This window comes from Taudactylus pleione, unplaced genomic scaffold, assembly GCF_031769625.1.
Source record: "Taudactylus pleione unplaced genomic scaffold, aTauple2 ptg000007l, whole genome shotgun sequence".
NCBI lineage: Eukaryota > Metazoa > Chordata > Amphibia > Anura > Myobatrachidae > Taudactylus > Taudactylus pleione.
In genome coordinates, this window is record NW_028284410.1 from 1,601,817 (window position 1) to 1,628,239 (window position 26,423).

General features: G+C 40.8%; 1 protein-coding gene across 1 annotated transcript in view; it reads left to right on the forward strand.

Annotated features, from left to right (window-relative positions):
• Positions 1–21,277, forward strand: part of LOC148542844 (protein argonaute-1) — a 99,321-nt gene extending 78,044 nt beyond the window's left edge. Inside the window, exons 9-19 of the mRNA XM_088460617.1 lie at positions 8,235–8,354; positions 10,214–10,336; positions 10,677–10,810; positions 12,881–13,065; positions 13,974–14,133; positions 14,770–14,860; positions 15,587–15,781; positions 15,871–16,005; positions 16,308–16,409; positions 18,019–18,218; positions 18,363–21,277. Of these exons, the coding sequence (XP_088316743.1) occupies positions 8,235–8,354; positions 10,214–10,336; positions 10,677–10,810; positions 12,881–13,065; positions 13,974–14,133; positions 14,770–14,860; positions 15,587–15,781; positions 15,871–16,005; positions 16,308–16,409; positions 18,019–18,218; positions 18,363–18,471 (1,554 nt within the window). The 3' untranslated portion in view covers positions 18,472–21,277. The remainder of the gene's footprint in view (positions 1–8,234; positions 8,355–10,213; positions 10,337–10,676; positions 10,811–12,880; positions 13,066–13,973; positions 14,134–14,769; positions 14,861–15,586; positions 15,782–15,870; positions 16,006–16,307; positions 16,410–18,018; positions 18,219–18,362) is intronic.
• Positions 21,278–26,423: the final 5,146 nt, after the last annotated feature.

The following is a 26,423-nucleotide window of genomic DNA, read 5'->3' on the forward strand; positions in this document are numbered from 1 at the left end:
AGTGCTCTGTTCTGTTCAGTGACAGGTAGTCAGGCAGCCGCTGTTCAAAGCACACTTGTATACTACCTGCTATAACCTGCACCCATTCTGTTTATTAATACAGTAGTTCATATCAGTATAGCTACTACTTCTGTATCGTCTTTAAATGGGCTGGTTGCAGAGACCTCTTAGGTGCTTGCAGGATTGCACCCATTGTCTGCAGCAGAATCAATCATTTTTTCCCTTATGTGGCCTCCAATGCTATGGGTACTCCGCTCAGTATGACGTAGAGTATAGACAATGGACGAGATAAACATGGGGTGTGGAGAGGGGACCCTACATACATTAAAGTCTGCAGGGAATCCAGGACTGTACTTGGAGGAAGCCACATGGAGGAGGTGGAAGGAGAATGAAGGGATAGTGCAGGAGAGGATAAGGACACACCGCTATGTTTCTCTATGATGTAGGCAACGCAGCTCAGACATCAAAGATGCTGGATGAACTGCTCATGGTATCCTTGTGAGTGCGCTAGTTTGGCCCCACCTTCTTCCTCCCCACTATCTGAAGAGAGCAGGTTTTGGAGAGAAGGCAGAGGAAGGAGCTTTCATTGGTGACTCCTACTGATCTCTGTTGACCCTTACTTCTCTGGATTTAAATCCAAATCTGCAGGTGGCAATGTTGCGGGAGTGTTAACTCTACTGTGGAACTCCTATGAGTGTCTGATGGACATGAAAATAAAAGTGAAAAAGAGTATCTGATCACATGGCTGATGGGAAAGCATTGGCCCAATATGTTTATTATGCACCTTGTGGATCATGCTTGGCACTCTAATATAAACACTGGGCTGGACACCTGGCCTGACTCAGAGATGAATGCAATGGCAATTACGTACGCAGATCGAGTGATTGTTTGTTATTGCACACGCATATAAAGCCACACTGCTCATGCGCAGCGATCGCACTGCGATCACAGATGCACAGAGGAATTCAACGCAAAGTGAGTGACAGGCTCTCAGCGTGGCAACGAGGAGTGGTCATAAAAACGCAGGTGTGTCTGACTGAGCGCAGTTACATGGGCGTGCATAAATTATGCCTTGCGATCTCTTACGCAGCTCTGCGTGTCAGGAGAGCTGCCAAAATATGCGGCAGGTCTGACTTTCCGCAAGGGCAAGATGGCTGCTTGATGTGCGTCAATGTTACCGATATTTTTACGCAGGTATGCAACGTCGTATGTATGTGAGAAGGCAGAAGTGGGCGTCCTTATGCTCGTATGCTATTTGGAATCGTTAGCATATTCTCGCAGTTGCCTTCTGTGCGGAATTGCAGCTGCGATTGTGTTGGTGTACATCTCTAAATCAGGCCCACAGTCTTCAAAATGCCGGAGTGGCATCACTTATATGGGTCAATTGGTAGTTATGGTAGGCGTTCATGTTAGAGGCATCCCATGAGAATGTAGGATCAGTAGCTTTGATTTGCTGCTGTGATGATATATATATATATAGATATATTATATATATATATATATATATATATATATATATATATATAAAGGTACAAGAGATGCATGAGCTTGGGACATCTCGCAGTCCTGCCTTGATGCTTTCATAGATGAGGTTGTCAGAGCAAAGTATATTTCCACTATTGACCTGAGTAAGCTGTATTGGCAGATACCACTGACCCTGGAAGCTCAAAATTACTAAAGCTGGGCATCCACTATACAATTATCTGTCAGATATCTGTCCAATCTGACTGGTTGGAATGAAAACCTGGTAATGTATGGTAGCAAATGACAATCGTCCATTTGCTCACAAACGCTGGAAAATAACCAAAAATGGTTGTTCAGACAAATTGTTTAAAACACACAAATGTAACCAATTGGAACAATTGTTTTTGTCCTTTTTTTCAGTGTTTAAAACCATATGCTCGACTGTCATTTGTTCCCATACATTACCAGGTTTTCATTCCAACCAGCCAGATTGGACAGATATCTGACAGAAAATTGTATAGTGGATGCCCAGCTTTAATGTTCATCACCCAATTCGGCCATTGGGGAGCAAGATCCTATCGTCTCATGATGGCACAGTGGGTACTGGCATTCTTAAGAATTGCCGTTTATTTTAAACAATTTGCCCCTGACATTAGTGCTATAGAAACGCACTTTTTAGCGCTCCAGTGCTGATGGTGCCAAATTATAATAAGGTGTTAAGTATACAGACTGCCATAGTGTGGATTTGGAGTGGTACTCAGCCAGGAATACCCTGTATTGTATTTGAGCAGAAATCTTGGTGAACAGACAGTTTGGTGTTAGTCTGTTAGTCACACTTAAGAAAGAGTGTCTGGCTAATGTGAACGCTGAAAAAGCAGGATTAGGGGGACAGGTACCATCACCTGGGGTAGACGAGAAGTCACACAAGTCTGAGGGTACAGGTACAGCGGGCCACATCCAGTTTTAGTAAGCTGAGAAATAAAATAAAACTTCAATAGAAACACCTTGCCTTCCCTAACTGTCAACTACAAAAACATTTGAAGTTTCATCAAGTATAGCTCACTTGTACCAAGTAGCAAGTTTGCTCTCACAGAGACTCTGCAGTCCCATTCCCCAGGCAGTGAGAGACTGGGGGGGGCGGAGTATATTTACTAAAGGTCGATTTTGATCGATTTAACATCACTGATAATTGATCAAAATCAATTAAGATCCATTTTGTGTTTTTAGGGCTAAATCACATTTTACTAACAGACAACTTTTAAATTTGCTATTTTAAGTATCAGTAAATGTATGATTTAGCCCCAGAAACACAACATCAATGTTGTTCAATTTTCATTGATTTTGAATCCATTAAATTCGACCTTTTGTAAATATACCCCTGGATGTCCAGCCTAAAGATAGGCACACACTATAAGATTATCTGGCCAATCTGACTGGTTGGAGCGAATATCTGGTAATTTTTGGTTGGTAGCAACGACAATCAACCATTTGTTCCTAAACACTGGAATAAAATGCTTAGAACGGGTGCTGCGCCTGTGCAGACCCCTAAACATCGGAGATGTATGCTAACCATCGGGTTAGTGTACTTCTCTGAATCAGGCCCTATATCAATATACAGTAGATCCCAATGACAAAGAAGTAATAAGGTATTATCAGATATGGACTAATATGGTAAGTATACACTGGCATGGAGTGAAAGATGCAGGTAGGCAATTCGAGGTAGTGACTATTAGAAAGGTGAGAGTGCTTAGACAAGATTCTACTAATGCGTGTGAAAAGTTATATGGGGAGCTTAAGACCATAACTAAAAGCAATGACATGGTAGAGTATTGAGTTAGGTGGGAGGTGTATGGAGGAGATCCCTTGAATTCCAACCACTGAAACCAAAAGGGCAATATTCTGAAAATCTTTCCACAAGTGCCAGAATGATCTGATCTATTGGAATGCAGAAGTCAGTGTGATTAAACCAATCCCTAATAGAGGGAAACTGACAGCAAGTTGAATTCAATTTAGCAATATTATTCCATTGTTTGAGTAATGACCTTTTTTTTAGGTAGAGAGATGGAGTATTAGCCTATTAAAGTAACCATCTTGCATGCAACTGTGATCAGTTACCATATGTGTTTTGGGACCAGCGCTGCAGTACATAACATCTCAAGTGGATTGAGGTCTCTTTGCTGGAGAATGAGCCTGATGTTGGCAGAGGATACTTTCCTGCAGCCGGTGCTAAGTTCTCACTTTCAGTCAGTGAGTGTCTAGTGACCAAGTAAGGACAGGTTACGTTACTGACTTAAGAGGAACCCCAAAACATAGCTGTAAAACTGCTTCCCCACAGCCAGGGTGGCATAGTAAGCCCATCATGTCACAGGTACACATCGTCTCCTCAGCTGAGGCAGATTTTAGCAGGAAACTGTTTCAATTGGTGACAAAGGAATAGCTTTTCTTCTCTTAACAGGATGCTTTGGAACAGAGGGAGGCAACCTGTGACACTCTAGCTGCTTTGGAACTACACATCCCAGCATGTCCTGCCAGAGTTTTGCTGTTAGGGCATGCTAACACTGTGGCAGGGCACACTGGTTGCCTACCCCTGCTTTGGAACATTCTATTGTGTGAGCCTGTGGCTGATGGGAAAAAAGTTTCTTTTATCAGTAAATCCATATGTTTAAGTTTACTAAGGTTCGTTTTGGCATTCAATTTTATGAATTTATAAATTCGATTGAAATCGAACTGCAAATGCCTCATTTACTAATAGTCGATTTTAAGAAGGGATTTGATGTTCGATTTTGCATGCTCATGTACAAATCGAAGTGTCTGGGCTGAGCGTTCATTGGCTGAGAGAGGTGAGCCTCCGCCTCTCTCAGCCAATTAACTGCTCCCACCATTGACTTCAGCTTAAGCTTTTTACAATAAGATACATGCATGCATCTGTGTCAAATAGAACTGCACATGCTAAAATCGAAAGCATGAAGCATTTGGGGATTTGAAGTTCATTTTACATTCGATTTGCAAATGTTAGTAACTGAAGGGATCCTATATTCGACTATGAGAAAACATTGATGTTTTGGAATGAAATCAGTTTTCTATTCAATTTGGGCTTTAGTAAATCTCCAATATCAAATGGAAATCGAACCCAAGTCGAATGGCACATCGAACAGAATCCAAAATCGAACTTCAGTAAATATACACCCTGGTGTGGTTGTTCCTTCTGCACCTACTGCTTAAATCCTACTTATTGTTGTGTGTAACTTGTACAGTCAAAAATGTAAGTGTTTGCATTTAAAATATGTTGTATTTTAACCACTTGCCTGGCACGGTCGTATCAGATACGACCATATCAGACTGGGCTTTACCTGACATGGTCATATCTGATTCGACCATTCAGAAATGCCCACTGGGCGGCTGCGGGAAGCTAATCTTCCCGCAGCCGCCTATATCAGAGGGACCCCCTGGTCCCTCTACACCCGCGGCTGCCTCTCCAGCGTGTCCCGATCACTGCCGGCCACAGTGATAGAGCACCCGGCATCACCCCCCTTCCTGCACGGCTGACATCCATAGTAGCAGCAGCCACGGCTCCTGTAGCCGCAGCTGCTGCTGAGTCCTGATCACTATGGGCAGCAGTGATCGGGATGCCAGCATCACCCCCCATGGCGCGGCTGCGGAGCAGCTGATACCTCACCTCCTGCCGGCCGCCATTTCGATGCAATGTGTCTTCTGCCGGCGCCATTTCCCTCTCCAAGGGTAGCCGCACCCCTGCATAGAAAGCAGCAGCCGCGGCTCCTGGAAGCCGGCCACGACTGCTGCTGTGACTACACGGCCTCACCTCCCCCACTTAGCTGCTCACTCGCAGGCAGCTATATGATATCCTCCTGGCCGGGGACAACCCCACCTCCTCATTACTTCCGGCCAGGAACAGCTGCGCCTCTTCTGCCTGTCTTGTGTCCGATCACTGCTGGCCACAGTGATCGGGCAGTAAAGAGTCTCTATATATATATGTAGTAAAGAGTGTATATATATATATATATATATATATATATATATATAGTATATACACACACACTAGGGATGGCCACTGGCAATCGATGTTTTGCAAAACATTGATGGTCTTAAAAAAAACACACAAGTGGTTTTGCCTTGCTGACAGGCACCGATGCTGCACATCGATGGCAACCCCCACCGATGTTATAGCAACATCGGTGGCTGCGGTCTCAAATAATCAATTAACTGTTTAATCGATGATTTGCCCACTGCCCATCGATGGTACAAATGTCAATAGCCACCATTACAGTATACCATAAAAATTGCTATTTTTATGGTATACTGTGTTAAAAAAAAATAATAAAATTGTTTTGGATAAGTTTTAATAATATGTTCTTGTCCTAATTCAATCACAAAAAAAAACCCGACAATTTCTGAGTGGTTTTTGGAAAAATAATTTGTCAGTTAAGTGGTTAAAGTAATTATTTATATTCTAAAAGTATAATTTTTGCTATGTAATTATGTATATTATTATTGAAAATTAATTAGATAGTTTATTTAAATGTGGTTTGTGGTCAAGATCAGCAAATTTTTTCTCTCCTGAAAATGATCTGCAAATCACTGAAAACTATCTGTATGTATGGACACAGTTTGGTGAATCTGCAAATTGGAGGGGGGTGGGGGTGGGGGTGGGGGTGGGGGTGGGGGGGGGGGGGGGTTGCTGATGTGTGGACCTCTTAAGTCTTGCAGGGGTGTGACCTTGTAATTAGCAAGCACCTGACATAAATGTCTCAGCCCAGCATACCTGTAATCACCTGCTTTGAGGAAGAAGTATATTTTTCATTTGAGACATGTTAGTTGTGGTCTTAGGTTATTGTGATAAAAGGAACACTTTTCACTGTAAGAAAATATTTGCATGATAGACATAGAGTATTAAACGTGATGCATTAAGGCTTGTAGTGCAAACCATTCAAGCTCTCATTGTTATCAGCGACATATGCTCACTTTGATTTTCAGACCAAGTAAGTACAATAGTTTACTTGACATAATGCACTTTGAAGAACAACTTGATTTTTTTATATTGCTACTTGATTATTTATTATTGGCTATTAATCTAGGCTTGTCATATCACCCTTATAATTCCTAACCCATATGAGTTAAGCCCCCCATACATCAGCAATTGATTGCAGCAATCGTGCAATTTGCAATCGATTGTGTATAAAAATCTTTCCCTTTTTCAATCGATTGTGGCATCTCTGCAATCGAGGGAAAGATTTTTATACACAATCGTTTGCAAATTGCATGATTGCTGCAATCAATTGCTGATGTATGGGGGCCTTTATACAGATTCTGTGGCTGGCTAAAGGCCCCCATATATCAGAGATTGATTGCAGCAATCGTGCAATTTGCATTCGATTGAAAAAAGGGAAAGATTTCTATACACAATTGATTGAAAAAGGGAAAGATTTTTATACACAATCGATTGCAAATTGCACGATTGCTGCAATCAATCTCTGATGTATGGGGGCCTTAACTTCAAGTCTCCATCTCACCTGGTTTTAATTAGCCACAAAACCTGTGTAATTCATATGTGTCCCTAATTAAAGGGATGATCTGGCAATCCTATTTTATCCTCTCCTATTGCTTTATGAAAACTCAGGTTTCTGTCTGGAGGAGTGGGGGAGTTAAGTAGGGAACTATTAACCCCATTTAGTGGTAGATAAAAGGCTTGACCTAGTGTGTTAGAAAAAAAAAATCTAATTTTACTGCTTATGATTCTTGACCAATGAAAGAACTTGCAGGTCCAGTTCTAAAGTTTGGTCCCAGATCTATATTTGGGATCTGCTGATACTTAGGTATGTATGCAGTATCTGCAATTTAGTGTACCATAACAATAGCACAGTCACACTTTGGGAACCAGAGTACAAGGACGCATGAACACTTTGGGTAAATTTTATGAAAGTGAGATTTTAAGAAGTGGAGATGTTGCCCATAGCAACCAATCAGATTCTAGCTATTATCTTCTAGAACAGGGATGGGGAACCTTTCTTCTGCCGAGGGCCATTTTGATTGGTATATATATATATATATAACACTATTCGCGGGCCCAGTGCAGGCCACTCCCCCTGCCGGTGATTACTGCAATGCCCGGAGTATCCTGAGGATGCTTTGGGGAGCTGTAAGGCAGCGGTGTGACTGTCTGAAGTGTTCTAAGAATGCTCCAAGCGGCACTGCTCCATAGATTGATGAGGCTAGATTGAGGAAGCTAGCAAAAAAAGCTTAGAGGGCCAGACCAAATGATTCCAGGGACCTTATATGGCCCCCGGGCCTGAGGATCCCCATCCCTGTTCTAGAAGGTGTTAGTTTAATGTTAAGTAGAATCGGATTGGTTGCTATGGGCAACATGTCCACTTCTAAAATATACCCCTTTTTGCCTCCCCTTAATAATGGTGAACACCACAGGTCTAAAGGTCCATAGACAAAAATTTTTATTCTTTACACATTGCAGCCTGCATGGTTCTAAAAAGCCTTTCTTGTGTGTAAGTCTGTTTGCAGTAAGAGGACATAGGAAGGGCACAAGTTCTACATGACTCATTTGGTTTTGAAGACCCTATTATTATTATTGTTGTTGTTGTTATTATTATACAGGCATATACTTTATAACTGCCACTTTTTCTATCTATCTCTCTTGGGATAGAGGAGTTCTATATCTTTTATCAGACTTGTAATTAGAATGTCACAGTAAAATTGTACCATGGAAACCTACACTAAACATTCCTATACTTTTATTGCAGGTCTGTAATATTGTAGCTGGGCAGCGATGTATAAAGAAACTGACTGACAATCAGACCTCCACTATGATCAAAGCAACCGCTCGGTCTGCCCCAGACAGGCAGGAGGAGATCAGCAGGCTGGTGAGTGACATTGTGTATAATTTCTCTGAAGATATTTGGAAAAGAGTTAACATGTAAAGCTTAATTTTGCTTTAGGCATGCGTCAACTTGATGATTCTGTGCTGGTTTAGGCATGGCTTTCAGTCATTCTGCCTCTAGCACTGCTGCGTAGTTATGAATAGAGGTAGTAAACAGATTAAATAGTGCATAAAGAGTGTTTGTAAAATGTTACTTTGTCAGCGCACTAGCAATTATAGATGATACTTAAAATAACCTCATTAACTGCTATTAAAAAATATGTATTAATGGGGGGGAATTCAATTCAATGCGATGTGGATTTGCCGTGGGAGGGAGCTCCCCCAGCTATTCAATACACCGCACTGTTTGGGCGCGCTAAGAATTTCTTCCCGCACCCCCCTGGGGATGCAAGGAGAAATCCAACCAAAGTTCTGGGCGCGCAGCAGTTTTTCTTCTTAGCGCGGCGCTAAGAGCCGCACGCCTGGAACTTTGGTCAGAGAATGCTGGTTAGTGCGCCTTAACACCCTTGTTAAATCGCGATAACCGCTTTCTCCGACCGCACAGCGCACTGAATTGAATGGCTCCGCGAGTTCGCCCCCAATGAGAGCAGGAATATTTTGTTGCCAATATTTTTTTTTTTTATTTTTTTTTTTAAGATGTCTGTTATTCAATGTTTTAAACCTGTGGACCAGGATATTATAAATCCATTTAGGATGTGTCCCTATAATTTTTTTGCAAGCTATTGTGCATTGCGAGCTAGTAATATGATTTAGCAGTCCTATAAAGCAGTGTTTCCCAAACTCATTCCTCAGGGAACATTGATACCACTTTCAGACATACGACCCGGATATTACCCTGCTCAGACCCGGCATTTTCTCCTATGCAAAATCTTGGGTTTTTGGTCGAGACCCCCTTTCACACTACACCTGAGACCTGGGAAATTCCAGCATCGACCCCTTTCAGACATAAGCAGGTTTTTTTTTTTTATTGTTTTACAGTTTTTCACAGTTTTGTCATACGTGGACGCTTTCACAGGTACCTATTAGAATTCCAAGGATAAGGGAAGGATGAGACACTAGAGATAAAGACTCTCTGCAGCACAGGAGCAGTCCTCCAGGTGCATGACATACACGTTCCCACCTCAGGTTTAAACCAAACACATACTACACACACTATAGGCAGCAGCCACCTGGGCACCCAACACACAAACACACACACCCACACTATAGGCAGCACCCGCTTTGGGTGCCTAATGTAACGAAAAATTAGATTTTGGGGTCATTTGAGGACTTGTCATTTTTTGGGAGGTATTTAATTTTTGAAATAATTAAGCTAATTTAAAACTTCCAAATGCCTAACCAGTCATTAGGGGGTGTCCAAGGGGTTCAGCACAGGGTCCCGACATTTTAACCTTAAAATAAAGATTTTCCTTACCACTCGCACCTTCCTGAGGGTGATAGATGGAAAGTTGCGAATTCAGTCTGACTGATTCAGTGCAAGTTGCTGATTGGATTGCAAAATGAATTCGCTAAGCGAATTCGAAGTGAAAATCGCACCTAATTGGATTGACCCCTTGGTTCACTGTGAATAATGGATTCCATCAAAAGTAAGCCATGCCTGAGCCAGTTACTTTGCAGTTGGGGTGCTTGATTACAAAGTAGGACAGGCACATGAACCCTAATACAAAAAAATGTATAACTATTGCTCGGAATGTTTTTTTAGTGGGTTATCCTGGCATATCTGAGGCAAGATTACACACATGCATAACAGCCATAGAATGGCAATATATAGTCATTTGCTATTATGTGCATTTCTGTAGCCTATACTGTATTGTTCCAACCAGTATTTTTCTCTGTTCTTAGATGAAAAATGCAAGTTACAATCTGGATCCGTACATCCAAGAGTTTGGAATTAAAGTGAAAGATGATATGACAGAGGTCACAGGAAGGGTCCTCCCAGCTCCCATTTTGCAGTATGGAGGCAGAGTAAGTTTACCGCATGGATATGTAAGACTAACCTGAAGTGTGCAGTTCAGATCTCATGGAGGGTAATATGTTCCTGCTTATTTCCTGCATGTTACACGAATGCACAGTAGGCGCACTTACTTGTATCGCATAATTTACATTGAAGCAGGAGAGAAATTTAAACTTTTGCATGTTCATCAGGATGTCCATGGGTGAACTGTTAACACCACTGTGAGGTGTGCCGCAAGAGACATCCACATTTTATAGCCTAGCAGTGTAATTGCAGTTTTTCCATCTGTCTTGATGATTAGTGTCAGTGATTGTCAAAGAATAGTTCCTCAATCAGTTTTTCTTTTCCTAGAACAGAGCGATTGCAACTCCAAACCAAGGTGTGTGGGACATGAGAGGAAAGCAATTCTACAACGGCATAGAGATTAAAGTCTGGGCCATTGCCTGTTTCGCTCCGCAGAAGCAATGCAGGGAGGAAGTGCTAAAGTGAGTGCAGCATTGGCTACAAATCTGAGGCATGCTAGCTCTAATTGCCTTGGGCTCGTATGGTTTTGGACCCAAAACTTCGGAAACCCCCGTGACAAGAAGTTTAATTATTTCATAAGAGCCACCTTCCTTCCATGTGGGTGGTTTATAAAATATTGTTATAGCGATCTTTTCCAACTTATTTTAATGCATTAAAGAAGGTGGTAGAACTGGGGCTCTTATGGCCTGGGAAACTTACATGTTCTGACATATATCTTGTATATAAGTTATGTCTGTCTGCTGGAGATCAGGAGCATGGAAAAATGTCTCTTTACCACAATAATGTTAATCCTGTACAGTTACATCTTCACTGTAGTTGTTTAATATAATTCAGGTTTTACATCATTTGTTTCGAATATCATGGCTGGGAAAAATCATAGCTGTAAGAATGAATATTCTCTGGAGATTATTATACACCTTTCCCACTCTCCCATTTGATATCTGTCAGAAAATACAAGAGTGTCCCTCTGACTTGGGGCCCTGGCCATTTACTGTAATGTGTACATTTAGCTTCAGCAGTCTACGCAGAGTAGGTAGCAAAATGCATTTCCTGTTTGTGCCCAGCTCTGATTTAGGTTCTTTGTGCTTAAGATCCCATGGACAGAGAGGCATTTCCACCTGATATATAGTCTACTATCCCCTACAAGTGAAATGCATGTCTGTCCAAAACTACAGTGGGAGAAGGATTTAGGTAAGCATCTCATTTTTGGCCAGATATAGAGAGGGCAGATAATAGTTCTGCCTCCACTTAAAGCAAGTAGACCATTCATGGTGTCTAGTCCCTGTCAAACGCCATAAGATCCACAAGATTACTTTCCCAGCTGGAAACTATGCAGCCAATCCGACACTTTTATCCACATATTGTGAACATCCCCAGAAAGTATATTTGGGGGGGGGGGGGGAAGTCAAACATTTAAATGACAAAGATTTAGGGATCAACTTTGTTTTTTGCATATTCCTCAGTCTGTGCCTACCCCTGTCAGATGTTAATAAACGTATTGATAAATTGACTTTTCTTATTAGTGTTATTGCTTCATCTTATAAGCAAATGGACATTTTGTCTATCATCACTTCTCAATACAATCTGCGTTTCTTGTGCATATGGAAAGCATGACTTACTATTTATATACATTTACTCAGTTGTCTGCACTGTGGCTGATGTTTAGTAGGACTATCGGCTCCCAACATTAAATTGCAATTACTTAAATATAATTTTTTTTTTTTTCTTTATGCATTTTAGGAATTGAGTGTAGCGCTATGGTTTACCTAACAGTTTTTATGAGCTCACTGGATTTTTTGTGTATGCCAACTCTTTTTATCCCGACTTCCGCATTTACCCTTACGTTGTAAAATGGGAACTTTAAACGTTTAATACTGTTATGTTCTTTACTTTTGTATATCTTATTTACTTGAGGCTTTGGGGGGAATTTAATTGTCGGCAAAGGGTGAAAATTGCTGTTGCCTCAACGTTTAAACACTAGCAACGGCAGCCCATCTTGCACCCATCGCCCGGCCAGCTGAATGCCCGATTTGCACAAAAGTGCTCACTACCCTATGGGGTAGCGAACACTTTTATGTGAGATCCTGCTGCTGTAAAGCGCGACAGATGCCACGCATATTAAGCTGGGTGACTGTTTGGCCCTTAATTGAATTCTCCCCCTCCCAATTGTCTTACTACAATATTCAGAATAAAGAAAATGGTTCTTTGTATTGTATATTTTTATTTATGGAAGCAAAACACTACAAACAAATCTATCATGTATACATTGAAAATCAGAAAATGGTTCTTTAAAAACATAGAACAGATATTATGACTCGGTGACTAGTCGGACATTTACCTTTTAGTCATGCTTGCACTTGGCAGATCATGGTTTCTATATAATTATTTGCTCTGGTAATGACATGTTAAATTATCCAATTAATGGTTAATATTCAATTTGCTACTCATATAGGTCCAAACCACAATAATGATACTTGTTTCACTTGTTGGTTTTCATATGCCTTAACTTTGCGGTTATTCAATCTTCCCAGGAATTTCACTGACCAGCTGCGGAAGATCTCTAAGGATGCTGGGATGCCCATCCAGGGACAGCCATGCTTCTGTAAATACGCGCAGGGCTCGGACAGTGTGGAGCCAATGTTCAGACACCTCAAAAACACATACTCTGGTCTTCAGCTCATTATCGTCATATTGCCAGGAAAAACGCCAGTCTATGGTGAGAAAGCTGACCAGTATCTCTTCTGTACCTCCAAACTCTGCTCCACACTCTTCCATCGCTTGTACTTTCAGCCAAAAACAGTTTTCCAGTGTGCACCAAAGCAATTCTCATCATGCAGCTAGGGGGTATTATCAGGGACCAGCTCTCCTGTCTTTTTCCACTCCTCTGCTCTTGGTAAACAAAACTCAGGAAGTGAAGACAAAAGAAGGAAAGTGCAGTAATACCCAGCAGGCTGAAAGACAGATCTTGTTGTTATTTTATGTTTGGACCATAAGATGTGTACATACTGTTAGACAATTTAGAATTGGTGCATCTTTTGATCTAATGCTGCATACACACGGTCAGATTTTGTTTCAGATATGAACGATCATTGTATAAATCATTCATATCTTTGACATGTGGGGCATGCATCGACGAACGATGGGCATTCCCGCATATCGGATAATGATCTCTGACATCTGATGTGTTTGCAGTCAGATTTTAACGATTTCATTAATTTTAATACTGTCAGAAATCGTTCATATCGTTGTAACAATCGTTCAATCGTTCATCTGACAAATCTGACCATGTGTATGCACCATAAGAAATATGAACCACATCACTTGTTTAATAGCAGAGCAGGTTTCTTGCAGCTAAAAAATTTACACAATGTTACTATTCCCAGTGGTTTTGCACTCATGGAAATATATTGAAATAATGTTGTGTAGCTGCTTGACCATTAAACATTTTAAACTTTAAATAGTATGTTTGTATTTTTACAGGAAGATCCGAGAATACCATTTATTTTTTAATTGTTGTAAAGCAACCTCTATAAAATACATTTTATTAGCTTCTATGTCATTCAAGTACTGTAGATCTGTTCCAAGGCTGAACGCATTTCACAAATATAATGGCTTTGTTTCCAGCGGAAGTGAAACGTGTTGGTGACACTCTACTTGGCATGGCCACCCAGTGTGTCCAGGTTAAGAATGTGGTGAAGACATCCCCACAGACCCTCAGCAACTTGTGCCTGAAGATTAATGTAAAACTGGGTGGGATCAACAACATCTTAGTGCCTCATCAGCGGTAATACAAGTTGTTGTTTTATTTTTTTTTATAAATACCAATGGCAGCTTATTTATTTAGAGGATTTGTATTAAGATATAATAAATAAAAAAAAAGATCAGTTTTTATCATTCTAGGTTTCCATTTTCCAAAGCATTGTCGTTTGTCATTTACCCAGCTTAACTTTGGATATCTTTTACCTTAAAACATTTTCTCCAGTACCTTATATCGCTGCTCTGAGCCGATCTTGAGTTTCACAAAATTCAAGGTATCTTATGAGGCCATCCTAAATTCAAACTGTTCCACTGTTTTGACAATCATCAGTATTTCTAACACCCAAAGAGATTATTTAAAATAAAAAAAAAAATGTATTAAAGAACTGGAAATGATGAATATGAAATATCGTTCAAGGTTTCCAATTCCTGGATCATTTTGTCATATTTGGTGATCCTACTCCTCATGTCGACACTGCTTGCATGAGCAGATTTAATACCCTAGTCTTTAATTACCTTATGTTATCTCTGCTAGGTGTCTCTTCATTTTGTAAAAACCATATGTGAAGAATATTTTTGACTTTTAACTGCAACTGTTTAAAAAATACTACTTTGTGAAGAAAGTAATAAATATATTTAAGATCTTTGTTCTACCTCATGACAGCTCTGCAGTCTTCCAGCAACCGGTCATCTTTCTCGGAGCAGATGTAACGCACCCACCCGCTGGTGATGGGAAGAAGCCCTCAATCACTGCGGTGAGAAACTAAACCATGTCAAAAGCTACCCATTTCATCTAGCCAAGTTCACTAAAGCTGGGCATACACGTCCAGATAAAAAATGCCTGTTAGACCGACAGACATTTTATCTGCAAGCCTGCCCAGCCGCAGATGTCCGCGGCATACACTGCGAGGTTTCTCAGTGTATTAGCCCGACATCTGTGCTCCAACCCCGGGGGAGGAGACATTTCCCTATTCCTTCCATGGGAAGGAACTCAGGAAATGTCTGTCTGTCGGCCGTGGGAGGGCATACACTGCCCGATGCAGCCGACAGTTTACCCCATAAATATCCCATCGGACGGGCACCTGGACAATCCGGCATGCCCGACCGAGCAATATTTAACACTCGGCCGCCCGCACACACGCTACAATTATCGGGGCGATAAATGTAGCATGTATGGCCAGCTTTAGGAAAAAGGCTTAATGACTATTTTATTATAACTTATGGATTTAACGTATTTTATAATTAGAACACAATTTAAGACTAACCTCATATACTACTGATTATACACTGTCTCAAAGCTCCAAATCCTATAAAGTCGTAAACTCTTAAATGGTCTGTTTTATGTAAAGTATACTCAAGACCAATGTTCTTGAACTGATGTGAGACGCTAAAGTAAATTTAGCTTTAAGAGTCAACTAAAATGAACTGAAAATCTGCAGTGAAAATTGGGACCTGACATCCGAGCCTTTTTCTTATTGTAGGTGGTAGGTAGTATGGATGCTCATCCAAGCAGATACTGTGCCACAGTCAGAGTGCAGCGCCCACGGCAGGAGATTATCGAGGATCTTTCCTACATGGTGCGGGAGCTTCTCATCCAATTCTATAAGTCTACGCGATTCAAACCTACCCGGATCATCTTTTATCGAGATGGAGTGCCAGAAGGACAACTCCCACAGGTAACTTTAAAAGGATTAACAAGTTTAAAGACCTTTTTGTTGGCTTCAGAAATGAATACCCGTGATGGCTGTATTGTCTATCCCATCAGATACTACACTATGAGCTGCTGGCTATCCGGGATGCATGTATCAAACTGGAGAAGGACTACCAGCCTGGTATCACCTACATTGTGGTACAGAAACGTCACCACACACGTCTCTTCTGTGCTGACCGTAGTGAGCGAGTAAGTGGTGGCCTTCTTTTTATACAAATTATGTTTTGTTTCATTTATTGCAGTCGTTGGTGATATTTATACTTTTTTTAACTGTGGTTTATGGATTACTGTACATAATTGTAGCCTGTAGATGTCACTGCTAACATTACTGAAAATATTTGCCTGGCTGATCTAACAGACTGCAGAATACAAGGAAACACTACACTAATCACAGTAGTGTAATACGTTTGTGGATTGCTTGAAATTATTCATCATCCAGTGATGACTGTCCTTTTAACAAATTATTAAAAGTTTTTTGCAATATTTTACAGATCGGAAAAAGTGGTAACATTCCAGCAGGAACAACTGTTGACACAAACATCACACATCCATTTGAGTTTGATTTTTATCTGTGCAGTCATGCAGGTATCCAGGTAATATGCAACAAACTATCTGTAGGGACATGTTATCAGCAAACAGATGTTAAGAAGGTGAATGTTGCACATTATTAAAATTTGTTTTGTTGGGAAATATTGGAATCTGGTACTTGGGAGATCTTGGAAGTTAAAATGTATCATGCCTTCTAAAGTTTGGTTATTTATGGGAAACTGCTCCAATCAGGTTCTAGTTGGCATTGATCACATTCTATAAAATGGTAGGAAGAAGCTAATTGGTTGCTATGGGCAACTTCTCCACTTGTCTAGTCGTTCAGGCTTGATATTTCTACCCCATAGTATGCTCTTTGCTTGCCAGCAATACAGGTGCAAACTTAATAGTGAATACTAGTAAGCGGGAAACTTATATAATGTGATATGGTTTAGAATCCGTAAACTGCAATGATTCGTTGAAATATATTGAATATACTGTGGGCACAATGTAGAGTTGAATGCTAATCTGCGTATATGCTTTTAAATGAAGATGGAATTGAAATACATAAAACGCTTCATCGCCTGTACTTGCGTACTCTCAGTTCTGGAGCTTGTGCACTGCGAAAACATGTAAGATACAGTACTCTCCGCGAACAGGTGCACGTTCAGCACTGCACCAGGCCCTGTAAGTGTAAGCTGTACAATCACTATTTGATGCTGCTATTCATTTAACACAGCGTTGGCATTTTCTTAGAGACAATAAGCATGATGGTGTGCCATCTCTACCCGTGCCTATATCCATCATGCATTCAGGGCTGATTTAAAACATCACTGTCAAATTTGTAATCTTCCGTCTCCCTTTGTAATTTTTAAGAGAAAAAAGGAGAAATTAGTTCTTTAAAACATGTAAAAATTGGTTTCCGTTTATATCCTCTAATCACACTAGAACTTTAGAACTGTCTTTGCATAAAAAAAGAAAAAAAAAGTCGCCCGCCTGGATCTCAAGACAGAACGAGATATAGGGGCAGTTACAGATATAGTACGTACCAAAAGATTTTTTTAAAGTATATAATATTTATGAACTTCCATACATTTCATTGCGTTTCACTGTTGTATGTTTTGTAAAATATTACTGGGGTTTTTTTTTTGTTTTTTTTTGTTCTTAAAGAACCAATTATGTTGGTTATTATGGGTTATATGTAGGAACCTGGAATATAATTTCACTTAAGTCTTCAAAAAAGATCCATTTGAGAACAAATGCACTAGCACACAAGGTTATATAGCTAGGAATACAATGCTTATGGGTACATAGAACAGTTATTAAGCTGGGTGCAGTTGCTAACAATAAGTCCAACAAAGCTTGAAGTATGAAATTAAAGAAGTTGCTCTTCCTGGAATATATTAGTAGTAAAAATAAATTCCTAATATTTACTAATGTGTGGGTTTTTAAAAGTGGAGATGTTGCCCATAGCAACCAATCGGATTCTACTTATTTATCTAGCATCTTGTAGAAAACAATAGCTAGAATCTGGTTGGTTGCTATGGGCAACACTTCTGCTTCTAGAAACCTGCAATTTAATAAATATATCCCCAATAGTGCTTAAAAATGTTAATAAGATTACAATGATACATTTATGATTAAACTGTTTTGAGCAAATATTTTACCTCTCTGCAGGGCACCAGCCGTCCCTCCCATTACTATGTACTTTGGGATGATAACCGATTCACAGCTGATGAGCTCCAGATCCTCACTTACCAGCTTTGTCACACGTATGTGCGCTGTACGCGGTCTGTTTCCATACCCGCACCTGCATATTATGCTCGACTGGTTGCATTCCGAGCACGGTACCACCTAGTGGATAAAGAACATGACAGGTTTGTGTGTATAGATAGAGATCTATCTATATAACTTTTCTTTTTTTTTTTTTTTTTTTTTTTTTTTTCAAAATTTCCCATGTCTGGGAGTTTTGTCTATTTACCATTGGGATTGCTAAATGCTGTATTTCATATCTCTTACAGTGGGGAAGGCAGTCACATTTCTGGGCAAAGCAATGGAAGGGACCCACAGGCTTTAGCAAAGGCCGTGCAAGTTCATCAAGACACATTGCGCACCATGTATTTTGCCTGACATTGCAAAGCTTTCCTGGTGGATTATCTCTGTGAGACTTGTTTGCCCCACACTGTACCTCATTGGCTCACAAGAGATGTGTTCCTGGGATCTTGCAGAACATGGGTACCTCAAAACAGACAAACCTAGTGATGTCCTGGAGGACCATTATGGGAATCTCATCAGACAATGATTACATGTTGTGGAAATGTAGGAGAGCATCATTACAGCAGGTGTCTCCTGATTGCCACGACAAATTCCTCTGACCGGAAATGCAGTACTGCAGGCAGAATAAGCAAACGCTACACTCCAACAGAAACATTTTGGATGTGCTCTGCAAAATATGTTTGACTAAATGAGAAGACCAACAGTTTTGAGCCTTAAACAACCTATATTTAACGAGGTAACCTGTAAGCATGAAAGCTTCTCCTGTGTTAATGTTCCTACAGAAGACATTCTAGCACTTGGAACATGTCAAGCACAGTTATACTGGCTCAGTTTGGAAGGACCTGGCTTTCTCTGCTAACTTCAGGTCATGCACAAGCTCTGACCTTGCTGTGGGTTCTCTCCCCCCGTAGAGAATGAGGGAGCTGGTATGTCATGGGGTTAGAATGTCTGTAATATCAAGACATGAAATATATGCCATATTTATAGAGGAGAGGTGGTGCTTATTGGGCATCACAAGCTTGCCACAGCGAATGGAATACTCTCCTCTCCACTTTTACCCTGTAATTCTTTGGTGCCATATTCTTATAATGAGGCAGAATGGAGCTGGGTTATTCAATGCAATAGGGTGTTTATCCAATGATGACCTGACTCCTGCGTGCCTTTTATCGCTCTAAACAGTTGTTTGCCACATTTACAAATGCACTTGACAAATCTGGAAACTGTTGCATCACTGGTAGCAGTAAAACAAAATTGTGCTAAGTGCCTTGAACCCTTAAAGTGCTAGAAAAGAGGTAACTATTCCTTCTTCTCCAGCTCTACAGAGTGTACATATAGGCACTAGAAACACCAGCTAATTAAGAAACTGACCAGGGGGACATCCATCAGTCTTTGCGCAACTACAACAAGGTGGGTTGTGGGACTATATGCTGTTCCCTCTTGCTCATTTTCTTAAGTTCCCTCATCTGGGGAGTCTTTGAGCCACAATTCCTGCCTCCCTGGGTTTTTGGAATATTTGTATTATCTAGAACCTGGTAACTTATTTTTAAACTCTGCTTAAATGTATGATGCCAATAGTAAGCGCTCACATAAACTACTGTGCAAAGGAGGACCTTTATGGCATATAACCTGCTACATGAAAGGGGATCATCTCAGCATAACCATCTAAGTCAGGGGTTCAGTTGCTGAAATAAGATGATGCAATAATAAAATAAGATAGGTCACCATACTAATGAACCTTTTCTAGTATCCCATTCAGATACCCTGTGGGGTTTTAATCTTGGTAAATTACATGTATTTATGTATTTTAAAGGGGCAGTATATTGGTTGGCGATGGAGGGCCCTACACACTTAAGCATGGTAGTTTACCATTCCTCATACTGTGGGAATGTCAATGACTAAGGATATCCCTCCACCAGTCTACTTGGTTTTACACACTAATAATGTGCCCCAGATATAGAATGCAGGTCTTTTAGAATACCATTGTACGAATTGTCTCCTCCTGTATATCTGCTTACCCTCAGGGCACCCTCGTGTTTTTAAATGGTTCTAGGTTTCACTGCCAGTTCAGAATTAGTTCAGTTACATGTTGTTCTAGCACACTTTCATATCAATGATGGAGAAAATGTGTACAGTACACAGAGGCTTATATACAAGTCTGGGTTTTACCTGACATTGCCTTTGAGCCCTTCATGCCTGAAATATAAGGGTGGAAACTAGGTCAATTTGTGAGATGTGATTGAACAATGTTTTAGTAACAAAGCACTATCATGTGGATTGTTTTTTAAAAGCTTTTTTTTGTGTGTTTTAAGGTGCATATCTGATCAGTAGCAGAAGGGTTAAACACACAATTTTATTAAACGTGGTGTTTCTCTTTCTTATAAGGGTGCTATGGGACTACAGTGCCAAAACAGTCCATGCACAAGTCAGTACTGAGATCAGGTGCTGCAGATTTGTATACAGTATTTAGATAAACTAACATACCTGTGTCTTATAATTCCTGTTTAGGTACATTTAAATAGCCCATTGTATGAAAATAATATTGTAGGAAATCATATAGGTTTGGCTCTATTTATTACTGTTTTTAAACTTGATCATTTACGACACTATCTGGCTCTGAATTTATTGGACATGTTTTATAAACATACTGTAATCTGATCTATAGGTGGAACAGTTTTCTCATGATAACTTCTGTTCTATCCCTTTTAGTCTCTAGTGTAAAATACCTCGTGTTTTTATATTGTTACATTGACAACATTTTAAATATGGCAAAATCCTGGTTACAAACTAAAATGCCATTATTGTATCTCTGGTGTTTATTTACTTAGTGTATTTTCTGTAATCCCTGGTGAATATTCCAGTTTATAGAACTGGGAAACTCAGTCTTGGGGCCGAATTAAATTAGCTGCGAATAGCTGAGCCGCAAAAGTTTTTGCCGCCTTCGCCTGTGCGTTCCCGCATATCTCCGTTTTCAATTCCAAAAGACGCGAAAAGGCAAACGGGCGAAATCGGCGGAAAGCGAAACTGGCAAAGTCTCTAAGATTTTGGGGAAATCAGTCTGCACCCCAGAAAAAGCGGCACTATCATTAGAAATCAATATGTCATCAATAATATAATCAATGAGATATCAATAAGTGTACTAATAGCCTTAATAAAAGTGTTTTGTGTTCTTAGTGTCAGAATTGGCTGTTATATCCTTATATGCATAAGTGCTGAAAAATTATAGAAAGCTATTTTCATTTGGAAAAATAGGTACCGAGGTCAAATTTGGGGTACATGAAAATGGGTACTAGCATATTTTGATGTCTCTAAAGTGAAGATTTAAAAAAAATCTTAAAAATACACCTGCTACAGACTTGTGTAATCCCCAAAACACCTGTCCCATCCATATAGCCCTCCAAAGTACGAGGCCCCTCACTTTTTACCCATTTTCCAACACTTTTTTTTTATTTTCGCCCCAAAACCGACATGTCATTTTTGGGGTCTTAAATTTTTTTTAAAGTTTTTTGGACTGATTAGACATTAGGGGGAGGGTGTCCAAAGGGTTCTAGACCAAATCCCAACTTTTGCACCCCAAAATAGAGATTTTGCACTTTTCAATTCGCATGCCTATACATAGCGAACTTTTGTCCTGGTTTTTTTTTTTCCGCTTGGGCAAAAACTCCTGGAATTGAATACGGAAATACTTTGAAAACAGGCGAAAAGACCAAATCCGCAAAAAACTTTTCTCCAAATGGCACTTTTTGCGGTTAATTGAATACGGCCCTTGGAAGGAGTGCAACAAGATAAAATAAAAAATACCAAAATTGTAATACCAATCTAAAGTAAAATGGCTTAGTAGCGGTGTTTTCGTTTGGTAAGGATTTCTTCTTTCACAATCTGTGAAATAAAAACAGCAGTTGCTTTGCCAGAGTAAGTGTTCCTTTACTGTGGTTACTGAACATGCTTTTCCTATTATGGCCCGTATTCAATTTGAGCTGAGCCGCGATACTTTTTCGCCTCCCGGACTTTTCGCCTACATCTCGTGTATTGCAGGTGGAAAAGTATCGCGCTTGTGCCCGCTTCTCCCCGTATTCAATTTGAAAGTAGGCGGAAATGGGACCCAGCGAAACTTAAACAAGCGGAAAGTACTGTCAGATTTGGGGAAATCAGCCTGCCACCCCCCAAAAGATGCTCTGACATGGGGGTTAGCTATGGTTACCCCCGATTTGACTTGCTGTAGGTGTTTGGTGTTTTTAAATGGGCTCAATAGCTGCTAAATAGCGATTTTGTATAAGTGGTGCAGAAAAGTATTCAGGTTTTTTTTTTGCAGAAAATAACTTATCCCAGCAAATTTAGGGTATTTGAAAATGGGGGTCAGCATATTTTAAAGTTGCTAAAGTTAAGTTTAAAAATCATGAAAATTCCACCTGCCGCAAGCCCCTGCAATGAAAAAAACACCGGGGGCATACTTGGGGATCCCCCCCAGAGTCAAGTTCACTAGTTTTTAACTTTGTCCCCCAACATTTATTTATTTTTTTGTACCCAAATTCAGTGATTTTTTTTGGGGTGTTGTCTTTTTTTAATTTTTTGACAGTTTACCTTTGCGGGACTGTCTGCAGGCTGCACGGGGGTCCCCGCAATGTTGCACCCCAATACCCCAATTCTGCACTTTTTTTCTCCTGCTATTCATAGGCGAAACTTTTCCGCCTATTACATTGCATTGACTTTCCACCTAGGCGAAAACTCTTCCAAATTGAATATGGAGTAAAATCAAAACAGGCGAAAATTATGTCATCGGCGAAAAGTTTCCGCCAAAAACACGCGAAAAAGCTTTTCGCCTCAAATTGAATATGGGCCTAAGTCTCTAACAATGTTTACACAAATAGCACATGTCGTTCATGGCACCTAGTCCGATATTAAAGACAAAATGCAGACCTAAAGAGCAAATAACGTTCTTTAACACAACTGTTTTTCTTGTAAACTAAACCTATTGATGGAAAGCACTTAGTTGGAGTGTGAATGTGGTACAGGGGCTACAAAAGTCAGCATTGTTTTGCTGGGTAGAGCTGGCTGGAATAGGGTATTCCTTGTTGGAGATGACTCTGCGTCTTAAATTGTGCTCAAATGGTCAAATGATGATTCAGGTTTAGATGTGTATTTGAGTTCTAAGGGGTGGGTAGTGCATTTTCTGGTGGCTGCAGAGACCCACCACTCCTGCTTGATATTTACACATGCTTGGAGGTGGCAGAGATTGGTCCTTGCTTTACTCTTGGGGACGCCCTTGACCAAATTCCAGGATACTTTTTTTTGTTTTATGAGATATTGCAGAGTACTATGAATATAGCTATGATGGAAACAAATCAAAATAAAGATTGTACATTGAAGTGCCAAAAGTCATGGAATAGATGCCTAGTATCATGTAGGGCCCCTTCTAGAGAAGTGCAGCAACTCTACATGGAACCAATTTTTCACAAGTGGATGGAAGACCTCTAGAGAGATGTTGACCCATGCCGTCTGGATATCTTCCCACAGCTCCCTGATATTTGTAGGTGCAGGATCTTGGGTGCAAATGGACCTCTCCACCACGTCCCACAAATGCTTGAGTGGGTTCATGTTGGGTGAACGTGGTGGCCACACCATTCGTCAGGACTCTCCGGAATGCTCCATGAAGCAATTCTGGACAACTTGGGACCGATGGCAAGGTGCATTATCCTGCTGGAATATTCAATCGTTGTGGGGGTACATGAAGTCCATGGAGGGCTGCAAATTGTCATCAAGCAATGCAACGTATCGGTTACCGGTCAGTGACATGTTCAGGCACATCCAACCCATGCCAAGTGAACACACCCCACACCATTATGGAACCACCACCATCCTGCTCGATGACTTGTTGACAATTGGGATCCATTGCCTCATGGGGTCTGTGCTACACCCGAACCGTACTATCAGCCCAAAACAACTGGAACCGTGACTCATCGGACCATCCACATGTCTGTTCTTCAGGGTCTAATTAGCAATGTCACGAACCCAGGTGAGATGCTGTGCCCTGTGTTAACAGGGGAACTATGATGGGTCTTCTGCTCCCATATCCCATGGAAGCTAAAGAACACTGCACTGACCTGCTGGATATGTGTCTGGTACCTCCTGCATTGAATGTGGATGTGATTTGAGCCTGTGTCGCTTGTCTGTTACCACAGACAATTCTGGCCACGATCATTAAGCACCCGTGTTCGGCCACTGCGCTGTCAATGGTGGGTGATGATGCCTACCAAGAAGTATTCCCTAACACCGTAGATCGAGGAATGCTGAATGTCAGCACAACTTCAGAAACTGAATGTCCCATCCGTCGGGCACCTGCTATACTGCTCTGTTTGAACTCAGATAAGTTTCATTGCCTTGCCATTAGCAGCCTAGCCGGTGTTCAAACTGACTCACGAAATGCCAGATTACAATTGATGCAGGTCTGGGCATTGCCGAGACGTCACAGTACGGTAATGCCACCTACCATTATCTTTTACGTACTGCTATCCCATGACTTGACACTTCAGTGTAGTAATGTTCCAATTTTTATTATAAACCTAAATGTTGTTCAACCAAGCAGTATTTTTTGCGAAAATGGTAAATTTTGTAGGTACTTGGAGTGATCCTAAGCAGACCCGTCCAGAGCCGCAGCGGGCCCCGATAAAGAAGGGGGCATGGCCTAATCGCGGGAGGCGTGGCCACGCCCCCGTAGGTGAAAAAAAAGTTTTGCAGCGGCACTGCGCACTGGCGAGGGGGGGGGCGCAGTGAGCCCCCTCAGCCCGGAGCATAACTAGTGGGGGGGGCGCAATCAGCTTGATTGCTCCCCCCACAGGCATACTATAGGAGACTGCTGTGGCTGCTTCTTAGCAGCTTCGAGCAGTCTCCAGGGCAGCCGAGCACACAGCAGCATTTGCTGGGCTGCTGTGTGATGTAAGAGGGGAGGAAGCGGTGCCGGGCCCCTCCAGCAAGCCCGGGTATTATGTACCCGCTCCCCCCCCCCCTCTCGGTGCCCCTGATCCTAAGGTGTTCAATGGCAGGACCTCAAAGCTATATCCTCGCTATATCTACTGTACCCGTTTCAATCTTGTAATTCTGAAAAAGGTTGTAAAAAATGTTTATTTTGTGGTTCCCAAAGTGTAACAGAGGTTATGCAGCTGCTGCATGTATTCACTAGGTAGAAACGATACATTTGCATATAGTTAAATCTGCTTTTGACACATTTCTTTCAACCACAAATTTAGCACTGAGCGACTGCACTTCCTTGCGCTGTTATATGAAGTGTATTTACTAATTACCTGCTGCAAGTAATTGTGGTCTAGTTAGGACCAAAGGGATAAATCTCAAACATAAATACAAAAACTAAATTAATTACTGCGCTTGGTATTAAGTTGTATTTATAGCCAATATATAGTGATGATAAATACACCCTATAAATATCTAGGTTTGCTCTCTGTTAATGAACAAGAGGTTTGTTTAATTTCACCAATAATGGTTTTATTAATAGGAACATAACCATATACTAAAAACAACACAAGCCATAAGTCTTCAAATGTATACCAGCAAATTTCTCTATCCGCATATATAGTCATAAACCACATTAGCTTCAGGAGAAATAACATAGAGCCGCGATACTTTTTCGAATGCCATACTTTTCGCCGACATCTCGTGTTTTGGCCGTGAAAACTTTTCTTGCGCGCCCCCGCTATTCACCGCATTCAATTCCAAAAGACGCGAAATAGCAACTTGGCGAATGCAAACCAGGCGAAAAGTTCTGTCAGAATTGGGGAAATCAGCCTGACACCCCTAAAAGATGCACTAACATTGGGGATCAATCAACAAATAGCCCTAATAAAGCTATCTGGGGTACTTAAGGTGTCAGTATCTTCTAATTGGCGTCTTTGCACAAGTGGTGAAGAATAGCATTAAGCAGAATTTTTTTATGAAAATAAGTAGTCCTGTCAAATTTGGGGTACTTAAAAATGGGTGCAAGCATGGTTTAAAGTCGTTAAAGTAAAGTTTAAAAAAAAATGTAAAAAACGCACCTGAAGCAAGCACCTGCAATCCAAAAAACACCTCACCCATACTTGCACCCCCCCAAAAGTCTATTTCACTCGTTTTTTATTTTTACCCCCACTTTGTACTTTTTGCTCCCATTTTCAAAGTGCTTTTTAGTGGTGTTCCTCACTTTTTTTTTTTTTTTTAACGCAGTTATCCTTTTGGGGGGTTGTCCCAAGGGTGCTGAGTGGTTTCCACACCTTTGCACACCAAAATAGCAAATTAGCTTTTTTTTTTTCCTCTACCAATTT